The sequence below is a fragment of the Elgaria multicarinata genome, chromosome 4 (genome assembly GCF_023053635.1).
Source record: "Elgaria multicarinata webbii isolate HBS135686 ecotype San Diego chromosome 4, rElgMul1.1.pri, whole genome shotgun sequence".
Taxonomy (NCBI): Eukaryota; Metazoa; Chordata; class Lepidosauria; order Squamata; family Anguidae; genus Elgaria; species Elgaria multicarinata.
In genome coordinates, this window is record NC_086174.1 from 936,014 (window position 1) to 950,187 (window position 14,174).

A 14,174-nucleotide genomic window follows, 5' to 3' on the forward strand; every position below is an offset into this window, starting at 1 on the left:
ATGCTTTAGGGTGGATTCCTGCATTGAGCAGGGGGTTGGACTAGATGGCCTTAGAGGCCCCTTCCAACTCTGCTATTCTATGATTCTTTGGGGGAAATCACCCATCGGAAGTGGTGGGGAGAAACATCCTACAGAAAAGTCGCAAATCCATCATGGGTTGTTCCATAAACCATCCTGGCTTAGCATGTTGCGTTAACCCAGTCAATCTCACGCACAGGACAATTCCACGTTCCCACTGAAGCTGGGATGCGCCCCAGCCCTCATACACACCCCAAGGCCTGCAGTGGGACCTGGGACCCCTTGGCAGTGCTGCACCCGTGGAGGTAGAGAAGCGCCCCGAGCAGAACATCCTCCCGGTTCACCCCACGCGAGCCTGACGTCTCCCTGATCAAAGGACCGAAAATTGTGAAAGGGACAAGGGATCCCTTGGAGGCCGTGGCACAGTGGCACATGCACAGTCTTGGGGCCCAAGACACGCCGCTTCATGCAACACCCAATGGCCACCACCACTAAAACCCTGTTCAGTCACCTTCAAATTTCTCTTTGTCCCTGGAGAGCAGGGCCTTGCTCACAGGCCCCTTGCTTGCTGCCCAGAAGGCTGCTCTTGGACGCCCCTCGCCTTGCACGCCACAGGGTTTCCCAACACAGGCAGACCCAAGGCCCTCCTCCGCTTCCTCTGGAACTCTGCACCACTGGTGCCTTGGCTCCCTCTTGCTGACCTCTGACCCTCTTCCGTGGTCGTGGCCTTTTGGCTACGGGGCACCCGTATGGGCCACATAGGGGCAACCAGTTAGGAGTTCGCTTCGGGTGTGCCAGCAGCAGGGGCGTGGGCTTCTCTTGCGTGCACATTCACACTCCTGCTGCATTTGCACTAGTGGAGCGAACGGGGACAAAGCGCCCTTTCTCATGCTGGACCGCTTCCGTTAGCGCAGAGCTAGGAATGGTGCTGGCTGCAATTAAGCAACAGGCCAAACCAGAAAAGCCACAGAAATGCAGGGACAGCGGCTGCAGGCAAAAGAGGTTGCAGGAAAATCCCGAAGTCAAACCCCTGTGCAGCAACGCGCAGCTGTTATTGCAGCAATACAGCATGTCCTTCTTCGGAGATTCACAGAACTAAACAAAGTACAAAGGATTTGGAGGAAGTCTGGCTGCCCATTTAAAGATTTCTGGGTTTTTTTTTAAGTAAATTAACTATCTGGCTTTTAACTGATTAATCCATCCATCCAATTCACGCACATTCAGAGATGACAAAACCTCAATGAAGGGGATTGTACAGGGAAAAGGTTCGGCTTTCTTCCAATTTTGAAATAAGAATATTCGCTCTTTTGGAAACTCAGACCAGACCGAAGAAGCAAGTCCAGGACTTGGGGAAGCGTGACAGAAGATCTAGTTGGAAAGAGCATAAAGTTTATTTTCCTGGACTAAGCCACAACGGGTCCACCTAAGCCATCCGCCTCTTGGCAATGGTGCCCAGCACACGGCTCCCAGGGAGCCGACAGGCAGGGCAGGAGGGCCCCAATCCCCCTGTGCTCTTGCCCCCCCCCGCAACAGGATCCAGAGGCATACTCCCTCTGGACAAGGCAGTTCAGGAGAGCTAACAGTCCTGGCCTAATGAAATTGTCTAATCAAGATAGAGCAGGGTCGACGCAGGAGTGCAAGTGGACGGGCTCCAATGTCCCAGAATCTGGTCCAGTCCAGTCCCTCAGGCTGCACAAGCTGGAACGTGTTCGTCACAATGGGACAAAGAGCCCTTGTGACCCCCGTAAAGGCTCACAGGTCTACTTGCACAAGCTTCCGAGGACGAAATGGACTCTTAATCTATCCCACAAAAGCTTCTGCCGTGAAAGATGCGTCAATCTTTAGGATGCCACAAGACTCTTTACTGTTTTTCCTGCAACAGCCTAACACAAGGGCTACCTTTAAGAACATCAGAAGATGCTGGATCAGACCAAGGGTCCATCCAGTCCAGCACTCTGTTCACACAGTGGCCCAGCAGCCACTGCCCAGGGACCCACAAAGCAGGACACGGTGAAACAGAAATCCCTGGAAAGTCCAGGTACATTCACAGACTCTGCTTGTATTGCTGTGTTGATAATGTCTGTTTTTAATTGCATTTTAACTCAACTGTTTTTATGTTATGTTTCCATTAAGATTTTGGTTTTTACCTGTTTACTTTGTAAGCTGCCTTGAGGACTATATTTTGACGGAGAGGCAGAGTGAGAATAAATAAATAACTAGAGGCCTGGAACCCCAGTTGGAATGAATATGAGCAATTTTCTCTCCAAAGTGCTGAGAAACCCACTCGAGGTGGTGGTGGTGGGGACGATGGGAGATGTCATAGGCCCCTCACAAGTCGGCACAGCGATGCCGCCCTAGTCATTGCATGGAGTCAGCCAGGATCTCTTCTCCATCCTCCCAGAATGCAGGACACGGAATAACGGGCTCAAGTTAAAGGAAGCCGGATTCCAGCTGGACATCAGGAAAAACTTCCTGACTGTTAGAGCAGTACGACAATGGAATCAGTTACCTAGGGAGGTTGTGGGCTCTCCCACACTAGAGGCCTTCAAGAGGCAGCTGGACAACTGTCTGTCAGGGATGCTTTATTTTTTAATTACATTTATTTACATTTATATACCGCCCCACAGCGGAAGCTCTCTGGGCGGTTTACAACATTAGGGTGGATTCCTGCATTGAGGTTGGACTCGATGGCCTCGTAGGCCCCTTCCAACTCTGCTATTCTATGATAAGGGACTCTGCCCCATGCTTGGGTCGGACCCCTGTGAGGCCCCCCCTCGCCGTTGCCCTTTCTTCGCCCAGGGAGTGGACCAAGCCGTGACCAGTGGCATGGAGGTGGTCGTGTCACTGATCAAAGCCCTTCATCTATTTAGGAGCCACGCCCTCCGCCTACCAGGAAGGCGGGGCGACCGTGCCGGAGGTCACTATGAGGCGATGGCGTGACCTGAACGCAGCACTGTTAGATTCAGCTCCCCAGAGCCACGCTCTCGTTTCCTGACTTTGCATGCAAGCAGGAAGGAGGCGTCACCTCTGGGGTGCTCCTTCCTCCAAACTGGCACAAGGCGAAGGAGGAGGGCGCCCGTGAGCCCTTTCGAGGCGAAACCCCACGTCTTTGCTTGTGGCCAGGCCCAGAGGTTAAATGGGGTGGGAAGGGGCAGCGGGAGCTAGTCTTCGATGGCCATTAAAGCTTGAGTTGACTTATTTATTTATTTATTACATTTTTATACCGTCCAATAGCCGAAGCTCTCTGGGCGGTTCACAAACTCATCTATTCCTGGACTGATCACACCAACTCATCTATTCCAGGCTCCAGCTCCAGCAGATGGCTCTTGGGAGTGGAGCCCAGGGTGGCAGGCAGGCTGTGTGGAAGCTGCAATTCCCTGGGAGCCTAAAAACGCTGCCAAGCTGGCTGCAGAATTCAGCTTCCTATTAAGATTTCACATTTCAAATTAATCACGCTTCTAGTCCTTAGGTTGCCTAGATATTATGCTTGGAAGCGGGTGGGCCTGGCTGGGTGGAATCACAGGAGCTGGAAATCCAGTTGTCAGACAAGGTTTCCAAGGGTCAGGGGGCCGGCCAGAGAGTTCCCAGTGTCCCCCGCCCCCCACCCATGGCTCCTTGCCTTGCCCCATCTGCAAAAAGAAAAAGAAAGGAGAAATGTCTCAGGACGCTGTAGACAAATTTATTGTAAAAAAGCTACATGGGCTTCTTTACAATAAATTTGTCTACAGCATCCTGAGACATTTCTCCCTTTTTTTCTTCATCTTGGCTGCTCTCCCGCCTTGCACCCATGCCCCATCTGCATCTGGTTACAACAGCTGGGACTGTTCAGCTTGGGAATAAAGGAGGAAAAGGGGAGACCAGATAGAGGTGTACAAAATGATGCCTGGTGCGGAGAATGTGGACGGGGAGACATCTTTCTCCCTCTCCCATAATACTAGAACCCAAAGGGGGGTCAATCATAGAATAGCAGAGTTGGAAGGGGCCTACAAGGCCATCGAGTCCAACCCCCTGCTCAATGCAGGAATCCACCCTAAAGCACCCCTGACAGATGCTTGTCCAGCTACCATGAAGCTGATGGCTGGGAGATTCAGGACCTTAATTAAACACCGTTAGGTTCAGCTGCCCATAACCACACTCTCACTTCCTAAAAGGAAGGACTTCTTCACACAGCGTATAGTTAAATTATGGAACTCACTACCACAAGGTGTAGTAATGGCCACCCATTTGGATGGCATTAAAAGGGGTCTGGATAAATTCCTGGAGGAGAAGGTTATCAATGGCTACTAGTCCTGATGGCTACGTGCTACCTTTATTACCAGAGCCAGTATGCCCACGTACACCAGTTGCTGGGGAACATGGGTAGGAAGGTGCTGTTGCACTCATGTCTTGCTTGGGGGTCCCTGGTTGACAGCCGGTTGGCCGCTGTGTGAACAGAGTGCTGGACTAGGTGGACCCTTGGTCTGATCCAGCCTCAGGGCATTTCTTATGCTCTTATGGGTCAAAATTTTGATTCACTGCTTTTTAGCATTAAGTACCACCTTGGGAGGATAATTTACCCTGAAAGGCAGCTTTTATTACATACTTTTACTTTTATTACATACTTTTACCCTTGATTTTTATGTATTAAAATGTATTACTAATGATATGTTTTATATGCTTAGGTTATCTTATTGACCTTTTGCTTGGAATAACTGTACCTTTCTTTTTCTGGTCTATTGACTGTAAATAAAGAATTGATTGATTGATTACATAATAAAGTACACTCAGCCCTATTTCCATCTCATAAGGATCGGTGCTGGTTAGTGCAATAAGAAGCATAGTGCTAAATAGGAAAAGTTCCCTCCCTGCTCCCGACCCAAGTGAGATTTCTCTGGCGGGTGCCTATACCAGCCCAGACGTCAATGTCACTGGTGTTGACGGGAGTGTTCAGGGCATCCGATGGGCAGTTGTACTACTTGAAACACGGCCTTGGGGGAGAAGTGTGTGTGCGTGTGCGTGTGTGAGAGAGAGGGTGGCTGGCTGGGAAGATACCTAAGCAAAGCGTCATGCACACCAGTTACGAGGAGGCCGGGAGCCACCGGTCCCCCCACATCCCACGCTCTCAAAACCACGCCATAGAGAAGCAAAGCACACGTAGGGTTGCGCTTGTGTGCCCGGAGGTGTGCATGAGCAAGTTCGACGCTATGGTGGCAGCACACACATGGGGGGGGGGATGTCTGTGCGCGCGCATGCGTGGGTGTGGGTGGGAGTATCCGCACGCCCAGCACACAAGCCCGGCATGAAGGCCACATGAGAGACAAGCCGCCTCCCCCCGAAAACCCCAAAGGTGCGCCACGAACCTTGTCAAGCTGAGCTGCCGCTGGGTTATCGGTCTGTGGGAGAAAGGTAAAGGAGAGGAGGCAGTTAGCACACACAAGAGCCACGGCAATCGGCACCTCAGACGCCGTGCGCCGCCTGTCCCGGGCGCAGCAGGGGCACAGAGGGAGGGAGGGAAGGACTCTGTGCACATCCTGCTATGCCCCATCCACACCGGTGGGCGTGAGGCGGCCGCTGTGGGGGTGGGTGGGGTTGGGGGTTGGGGCGAGGAGGGCACCTGAAGCTCCGCACGCCTTCACTAGGACCCTTGTGCCATTTTAGGACCCTGTTTGTGCTTTTTAACTGATCTTTTAATGATCACTAAAGCGCTTCCCAATCACATGTTAATGAGGGGAATGTTATTTCTTTTAGAATATTAATATACCGCTGTCCATTTTAAAAATCCTGAAGCGATCCACAATGTATTATAAAACAATACATCCTTAAAAGTACAACAGCATTTAGACGTGTTCATGATTGGAAAAAGCCAGTGTAAACAAGTACATTTTTAATAATTGTCGAAAGCACATGATGGTCTGTGCCTGACGTATCGCAGAGGCGGGGCCATTCCAGAGGGAGGGGGCCAACACAGAGAAGGCCTGTTGCCGTGACGCTGCCAGACGGGACTCTGCAGGGCCTGGCACAGACCCAGAAGGTCCCAGCAGTCCAATGGGTCCATAGAAGGATCTTTCAGGTAACCTGGTCCTACGCCACTCCACTCAACGTCCTCAGCACTGCATTCTGCACTAGCTGCATCTTCTGAACCAGCCTCAAGGGCAGCCCCACACAGAGAGCATTGCAGTAGTCCAGACTCAAGGTTACCAATGCATGGATCACTGTGGTTAAGCTACCCCTGTCCAGGAACGGGTGCAGTTGACATACCAGCCATAATGATATAAAGATTTTTTTAAAAAAAAAAATCCCACCACTACCCTTTCCTTCAGGGCTGCTAAAAAAATGGTGACCACAAATCACATTATTATATTACTGTGTTGTAGCATTACTAATAAATCAATATTAAAACATGATGGTGTTTATATACTTCCCTTCTTTCCATGACAGGGACGTATGCTGCTACAACACCACGTAACACACATTTTTGTATTATGCTGCTATAATGCTATAACGTGATAATAAAACAATGTAAATGTTTAGAAATGTTTTGATAGACGGAGCTAATTCATGTGTGCGGAGTTGTGATAGGTTTCCTTTCCTGATGCTTCAAAACTCCACCCTTTAAAAAAGCTGCAAGAGCAGCACGGATGGCCCCTGCCCCTGCGGAAATTGCACTCCTCTTCCATCCTTACGAAAACTGCTGGATTTTACACACGCCGAGAACGACAGAAGAACCACTGGGAAGACACAGGACAACAAGGACTAGATGGCGTCGTGGTGTGAAAGCCGCCGTGAACCAGGCAGGACACTTGCACACTAGTCAACCCTAACGTGGAAGCCCCTAAAGACAGGATGAGACCCCACGTAGGACGCCAGACCACTGATCCTGACCAACGGTTCCCACATCAGCACTTGTCAAGGACAAAGCCACCAGCTCTGGGCCAGAAGGCCGCTGGAATTCGCCCCGTGGTCTTGCTTACAGACCACTGATGGGGCCATCGCTCGTGGCTCACCCATGGTCAAGCCGCGTCAGGAATGAATTCCCTCCCTCTCGGCCATGGTCTGCGGCCATTTTGGGACACAGCAATGCATGCTGGGAGCAGGGAGGTCACTTTAGCGGACTCTTCCTTTGCGTTAAAGATGCTCTGCAAAGCGTTACCGATAAAAGCCACACCTCCCTCTCTCCTTGCGAGAAGAGCTTCAGACGCGCCACGCTAGACCACGAGTGGAAGGGAGAGAGGAGGCAGTAGGGACACAGAGGGGCAAATACCACAGGCAGCCCTGCTCTCGGCCCGCCCTGCTGCTCACGGTCCTCATTATTATGCCCTTTTGGCTCTGCGTGTTTTGAATTGTTTGAGGTATGTACATCTACTCCCACCTCTATATTCTTTTGCAAGCCAGCAGTCTCAGAGGGTATCAAGATGTGTGCTTTAACACTGCACTGCGTGTACCTGTACGGCAGATGAACACACACACGTCCCAGGGCAGAAAAGCAGAGAAATAAAGCCAAGGTGGATGCACTTATGCAGACGGCTGAATAAGGAGAGATGATGCACAAAACTAGAGGAAGGGGGGAATGCAGATGTAGCCGGTTCCTACAGAGAAAGACCCGCAAACTCTTGGGCCAGAGGACCAGAGGGTGAGCTGCAAGGTTGGTGCCTCCTCTGTGAAGTTCTAATTTTAGCATCGCCAGGAGACCGGCTGGGAGCCTGGATCAGGTGAGGATTTTGCATAAACAACGACGACAGCTAGCAAGGGTTGCTAGAACTGATCGCACGGAGAGGAAGGGAAGACGGGAGATGCAAGCGAAGGAAACGGAGAGGCGGGCCTGGGTGCAAGGTCTCAACGGATGCCGTTCTATCCCTGGGTCCAAGCACGCCGGGATAAAAGCAGCCTCTTCGTTTGCTGCCCTTGGAGATCACGAACCCCCTGAGGCGCAAGACTCTGCAAGAACCTCCTGCAGAAACAGTTGCAGAACAGCCACGTGCTCTGGTGGGGGAAGCACCCCTGTAGCCGGCGTTTCTGAAGACCCGCCTGGCTGGGGCTCGTGGGGCATTTCCTCCCCCCACATTTGCCTTGGCCCCTCCTCGGGCGGCACCACTACAACCGGGAGGATCAGCCAGGAGTTCCAAACTGCGGGATGGGCAGGGGGACAAGGCGGGGGATTCCACTGAAATACACTATGAGTCCCAGCAGCCCCAGAGTTTCTGCGTTGCGTGGCTCCTGCTTCGTGGGGCTGGGCAGGGGCTGCCCTGGCTTGAGCTGAGGTTCCTCCAGCCGCTTCCAAGTTCAAGCAGCGAGACCGTGGAAGGAGTGGCTCCAAGGGACGGCCACGCAAGGGGGAAGGGGGGGAAGCCGTGGCTTCCCAGCGGAAGGACGCCAGAACCCCTGGCGTGCCCGTCAGCCAGGCCTCGTGGCTGATCCGTGGGTGCGTGACGGCCCCTCGAGCTGACCCCTGCCACAAAGCACAGCAGCGCCACTTGCACGTCGGAAGAAAGAGTCGCTTGAGCATGCTTTGACCCATGCGGCCGTGGGCCCCGGTCCCGCCTCCCCTGCCACGGCTGCTTCAGTGAGCAAAACCCAGATATACTTGAAAGGTGTTCACGCAGATTAGCACATAGATGATCTGGGGCAAAGGTATTATTTTGGGCAGACGGTGCCAGGCAGCCTCTTCCCTTATGGGGATCAGGCAGCGGGAGACAGGAACGCTCTCGCGCTCTCCCTGGAGAGTGGCTGCTGTTCAGAGCAGGCAAGGCAGGCCCAGGCGGGCCCATGGTCTTGCTCAGGAGGCAGCTTCCGAGGCCCATCTACCAAGTGGCGATCCCCCCCACCCTGGTCTGCGCACACATCCTTGGGCAGCCATTCAGCGGCAGCAGCAGCACACATCTGCCCCGATCAGAAATGGTGTGCCGAAACTTTCTTCCCACTCGGAGGGATGCTACGGGGAGGGGGCTCCAATCCACAGGGTGACCTGTGCACCGTGGCCAATTCCTACTGGGCAAAAGGCAGACCCTCTTCCCCTCGGCACAGCGGGTGCTGAGCACGTCCCCCAGCACCTGAAGGCCACCGGAGACATTTGCAACAGCTTCTACAAAAATAAAACCTTCTCTGCTCTTGGGAGCTGCACCGTGCGCCAGCCGCTTCACAGAGAAAAGTGACCTAGCAAAATGAGGTACCACCGGGAGGGGCGTGGGGTGTGTGTGTGTGATGTGATGACCAAGAAAAAGAGGCGCACAGCAGGGATGTGAAAAGCCTGGATGCCCAATCCCTGCAGCTTCCCAGGTAGACCCGAGACGGTCCCTCTCCGGCCAGCTGCCCACAGAGAAGGGATCTTGTCATCAGCAACAAGAAACAGGACACCCGACGCCCAGGCAAAGGCAGGCCAGGCAGGCCTATTGCCCGCTCTCAGGCCGTTGGCCTCCAGGCCTGGCTCATCAGCAGCCTCTGAGTTCAAAGCTACCAGAAGGCAGGGAAGGGCCCTGAGTGCCCCAGGCCCAGCACAGGCCGGGGCTCCAGGAGGCTGCACGGACCCTGCGCCCCAACGAAGCCCAGGCTGAGAGTGGACAGAATTAGGTGCATGCATCGATCCAAGTCCAGGGGTGTCCCTTTGGGCTGGTTGGGGGTTTGGACAAATCCACATGTGTAAAATGAGGGGGGGGGGAAGCAAGGCTGCGAGTCCAGTCCCTGCCTGGCTGGGTGCAGCGTCCCTCCTCGGCTGGGTTCCCCCAGCCACCACTTTAGGTACCGGATGGGTGAAGGGGGTGTGTGGAATAATAAATTAGGAAATGTGGCATTTTTCAGGGCCGCTCCAAGACATTTTGCTGCCAAGAGGGAGCAGCAATTGGGGCCCCCGCCCCGCCCCAAAGTGCGGAGTCAAAGTGCGGAGTCACGCGACGTTGGCACCTTAGGCAGAAAAGCCTGCAAGTGGCCCTCTGTCTTCCTGGCGGCCAAAACATTATAATAATCTATTAGCGCATTTGCTACCTGTTCCGCGACACCCCAAACCAGCTGCCTCACTCTGCCTCGCGGCAGGGCTGCCGGCGGCCTCTTCTAGCAACCCAAATTCTGTGTCAAGAAACGCAGAACCCTGTAAGCTCCACGCAGTTATGAAGCTGGGCCTACATTTGTTTCTGCTCTGCACTTTCTTCCCCTAACTGCAGGAAGGGCAATGCCGGTCCCAGAGCCCCCCCCCCCCCCCAGTCCCCAGAAGTCCTGCCCCGGCCCCTCTCCAAGCGGTCCTGGGCTTTCTGCAGGTGGGGACCCACACACCTCCAAGCCCATCTTTGATGCCTTAAGGGGCAGAAATGCGTCTTCAGAAACAGTGGGAGCTGCAGAGTTTCTACACCTGCGTCTTGCTCCCCTCCGGAGCCCCTGTCGAAGGCCCATGGCCCTGCCAGCCGGCACAGAGAATGCAGGGGGGGTTGGGAGGGCCCCCCCGGAGTCTCTCAGCTGGGCCCCCCCTCCCTCCTTCTTAATCCTGAGGAGTGGAAGGGGCAGGAAGGACGTGGGGCCGGTTAGCCTGATCTCTTTGCTGTCCACCTGGCTGCCTCCACATAGTGAGCACAGGGGGGCGGGGCGTGAGCTAGGAAAGTGGGGCCGCCACCCCACATTTCTCCAGGATGTTCCCGGACAGCACGCAAGAGCCCTCAGCTGGAATTGCCGGATTCAGCGTGGATCTGGTGGAACTGGCCTGAGGGATCCTGCGGCAGCCTTTCCCTAGGCGGGGGGCGGGGGAAGAGAGGCTCGCTCTGTGGCCAGCCCAGGCCGGCACCCCAGTCCCCTCTCTCACCTGCGCCCTTAGGAGCCGTGCGCATGACCAGCCCCTCCCAAGCGCCCCCCCACACCTCCGCACAGCTCCTCTCCTGCCCCCCCACAAGCCCTGCTCTCCGCCTGCCTTGACACCAGCACCGACACCCCAGCCCCTCCACCGCACCCTAAAAGTCACTGCCGCCCCTTGCTGGCCTCCTCTTAAGTGCCATCACAGCTTCCCCCATAGAATTATGGGAAGCGTAGTTTGGGGAAGCACAAAATGGGTTTCCCACGTGAACCTGGGCGTTCCCCAGCTGAGCAATAGGATGGGGCCTCTGGGGAGACCCCTCAGCCCCCTCCCTCACTGGACGACCATTCCCAGGGCTCCCTGTGAAGCGAGAAGGAACGTTCCGGCACTGGAAACCTGCAATGTGGAGCCCTGCACCCTGAAGTGGCGCCCATGTGGCACCGAGGCCGTGGCCTTCCGCAGAAGACCTCCGGAAACGGGCATGAATTACCTTCCGAATCCCCAACCCCCACCCCAGCCCAGAGGGCCAACGTCAGTCGCTTCGGTCCCCTCCTGGCAAGGATTCAGCACTATGAATAAATACGTATAACTTGGAGGGAACGCCGGGGATGGCCCAGAATCCAGCCAAGGCCCCGGGAGAGGGAAGGACAGCCCCGTGGTTCCCATCCCCCCCCCCGGCCACCACACCTCCCTCTTCCCTCGGGCCACGGACGCCGATGCCGGTGCGCCACTCACCTCCCTCTTCCACCGGGCCAGCCACTCGTCCCGCTTCCGCTTGCTGATGTAGTAGGGGTCCCCAGCCTGGAAGGTCAGGCGTGGCATGGGCCGGGGGCGAAGGCTCGACTCACAGCCCCGGCCTCCGCGCAGACGGCCTCGGGATCCCTGCGTGCAGAGAGAGAGAGGGGAGGGGTGAGGGGAGGCTGCCCCCAGGGACGAGCGGGCCCCGGCATCGCCCCAAGGGCTACCCAGACTTTGCATGGAAAAGCCGGATTTAGTGGCACGAGCCAATTCTCATGCTCACACAAAAGGGCGCCTGAGAGTTTGCTTCTGCTGCTCGTGGAAGGATGAGTGGGATTAGAGGGAACACGGAAGACCCACCCCCTAGGGAAGTCCTGCTCTGGCTTCTCAGGGCTGCAGGTTTCACCAGCCATTGCTCACAGCACGTCCACCCCACCCCCCCCACTCCTTGCTCTCTGCAGCCCAAAAGCCCCAAAACTTGCTTTTATCAAAAGCAGGAGCTGCCTCCTGCCAGATCATAGAATCATAGAATAGCAGAGTTGGAAGGGACCTACAAGGCCATCGAGTCCAACCCCCTGCTCAATGCAGGAATCCACCCTAAAGCATCCCTGACAGGTGGTTGTCCAGCTGCCTCTTGAAGGACTATAGTGTGGGAGAGCCCACCACCTCCCTAGGGAACTGGTTCCATTGTCGTACTGCTCTAACAGTCAGGAAGTTTTTCCTGATGTCCAGCCGGAATCTGGCTTCCTTTAACTTGAGCCCATTATTCCGTGTCCTGCACTCTGGGAGGATCGAGAAGAGATACTGGCCCTCCTGTGTGTGACAACCTTTTAAGTATTTGAAGAGTGCTCTCATGTCTCCCCTCCATCTGCTCTTCTCCAGGCTCAACATGCCCAGTTCTTTCAGTCTCTCTTCATAGGGCTTTGTTTCCAGACCCCTGATCATCCTGGTTGCCCTCCTCTGAACACGCTCCAGCTTGTCTGCGTCCTTCCTGTTGCATTCCAAATGTGTTTCCAAGTGCCACAGCCAGTGGGCGCGTGGCCATGGAGGCCGGGATAAGCCATGCCGTGATGACACTCAGGCTGTACATGGGGGTGGCAGGGGGACCCGGTCAGCAGCACTGGCAGCAAGCATAAAAAAGGGTCCCACCCTACAGGGACCCTAACTCAGGGGGTGGGGGCAGTGGTAGCTCTCTGGCCCTTCCAGCCTGATGAGGCACGGTGGCTAAGCCTCAGAGACTGAGCCCCACCACCCTTCCTGCCCCTTAAGACAGAGAGAGGAGGGGGCCCAGCTGAGAGACTCGGGGTGGGGGAATCCCACCCACCCCCTGCATTCTCTGTGCCGGCTGGTGGGGCAGAAGGCCTTTGATGGGGACGCTGGGGGAGAGCAGACACTGGGTTGACCCCATATTCTAGTATTATGGGAGAGGTAGAAAAATGCCTCCCTTATCCACGTTCTCCACCCCAGGCATCATTTTGCCCACCTCTATCATGTCTCCCCTTCGCGTCCTTTTTTCCAAGCTAAACAGTCCCAGCTGCTGTAACCTTCCCTCATAGGGGGAACAGACCTAAGGCACGTTTTACACTTGCCAAGCCAGAAGCAGCGGGGGTTGAGCCAAGAGACCCCCCCACCCCACTCCCACGTCTCCATGTCAGGGATTCTGGGGGTGAAACAAGGCCTCTGCAGACACACCTCCTGATGGAAGGGCTCCAGGACCTTTCTGTCGGGCCAAAGGAGGGCTGGGATTTTAGCATCCCCCCAGATGCCGACAGGACGCACAATTTCCCTTGTTACACGACTCAGGTGTTTGGAATGAGAAGCGCTCGAAGTACGAACGAACGCACAGGAGATCCTGGCTCCCCACAGCCCTGGCCTCGTTCACACCGAGGGGTTTCTGCATTGTGGCGCCTTCCGAAAGCCACGGCATGGTTTGGGGGCAGAGCAACGGCCAGCTGGAGGCAGGGGAGGCTGCAGACTTGGAGGAAACTGGAGGGCGGGGGACATGGGGACACGCACAGCAAAGATGCAGGAATCATAGAATAGCAGAGTTGGAAGGGGCCTACAAGGCCATCAAGTCCAACCCCCTGCTCAGTGCAGGAATCCCCCCTAAAGCATCCCTGACAGGTGGTTGTCCAGCTGCCTCTTGAAGGACTCTAGTGTGGGAGAGCCCACAACCTCCCTAGGTCACTGGTTCCATTGTCGTACTGCTCTAACAGTCAGGAAGTTTTTCCTGATGTCCAGCTGGAATCTGGCTTCCTTTATCTTGAGCCCGTTATTCCGTGTCCTGCACTCTGCCCAGTTCTCTCAGTCTCTCTTCATAGGGCTTTGTTTCCAGACCCCTGATCCTCCTGGTTGCCCTCCTCTGAACACGCTCCAGCTTGTCTGTGTCCTTCTTGAATTGTGGAGCCCAGAACTGGACGCAATACTCTAGATGAGGCCTAACCAGGGCCGATTAGAGAGGAACCAGGACCTCACGTGATTTGGAAGCTATACTTCTATTAATGCAGCCCAAAATAGCATTTGCCTTTCTTGCAGCCATATCGCACTGTTGGCTCATATTCAGCTTGCAGTCTACAACAATTCCAAGATCCTTCTCATTTGTATTATTGCTGAGCCAAGTATCCCCCATCTTGTAACTGTGCCTTTGGTTTCTATTTCCTAAATGTAGAAC

The 14,174-nt window shown here is 54.9% G+C and overlaps 1 protein-coding gene across 3 annotated transcripts in view; it reads right to left on the reverse strand.

The window, feature by feature from the left end:
- DNMT3A (DNA methyltransferase 3 alpha) overlaps positions 1-14,174 on the reverse strand; it is an 80,581-nt gene that overhangs the window by 38,939 nt on the left and 27,468 nt on the right. For all 3 annotated transcript variants that reach the window (XM_063123681.1, XM_063123682.1, XM_063123680.1), the window contains exons 5-6: positions 11,501-11,647; positions 5,358-5,390 (exon numbers count right to left, since the gene is read on the reverse strand). In XM_063123681.1, coding sequence (XP_062979751.1) covers positions 5,358-5,390; positions 11,501-11,647 — 180 coding nt within the window. The remainder of the gene's footprint in view (positions 1-5,357; positions 5,391-11,500; positions 11,648-14,174) is intronic.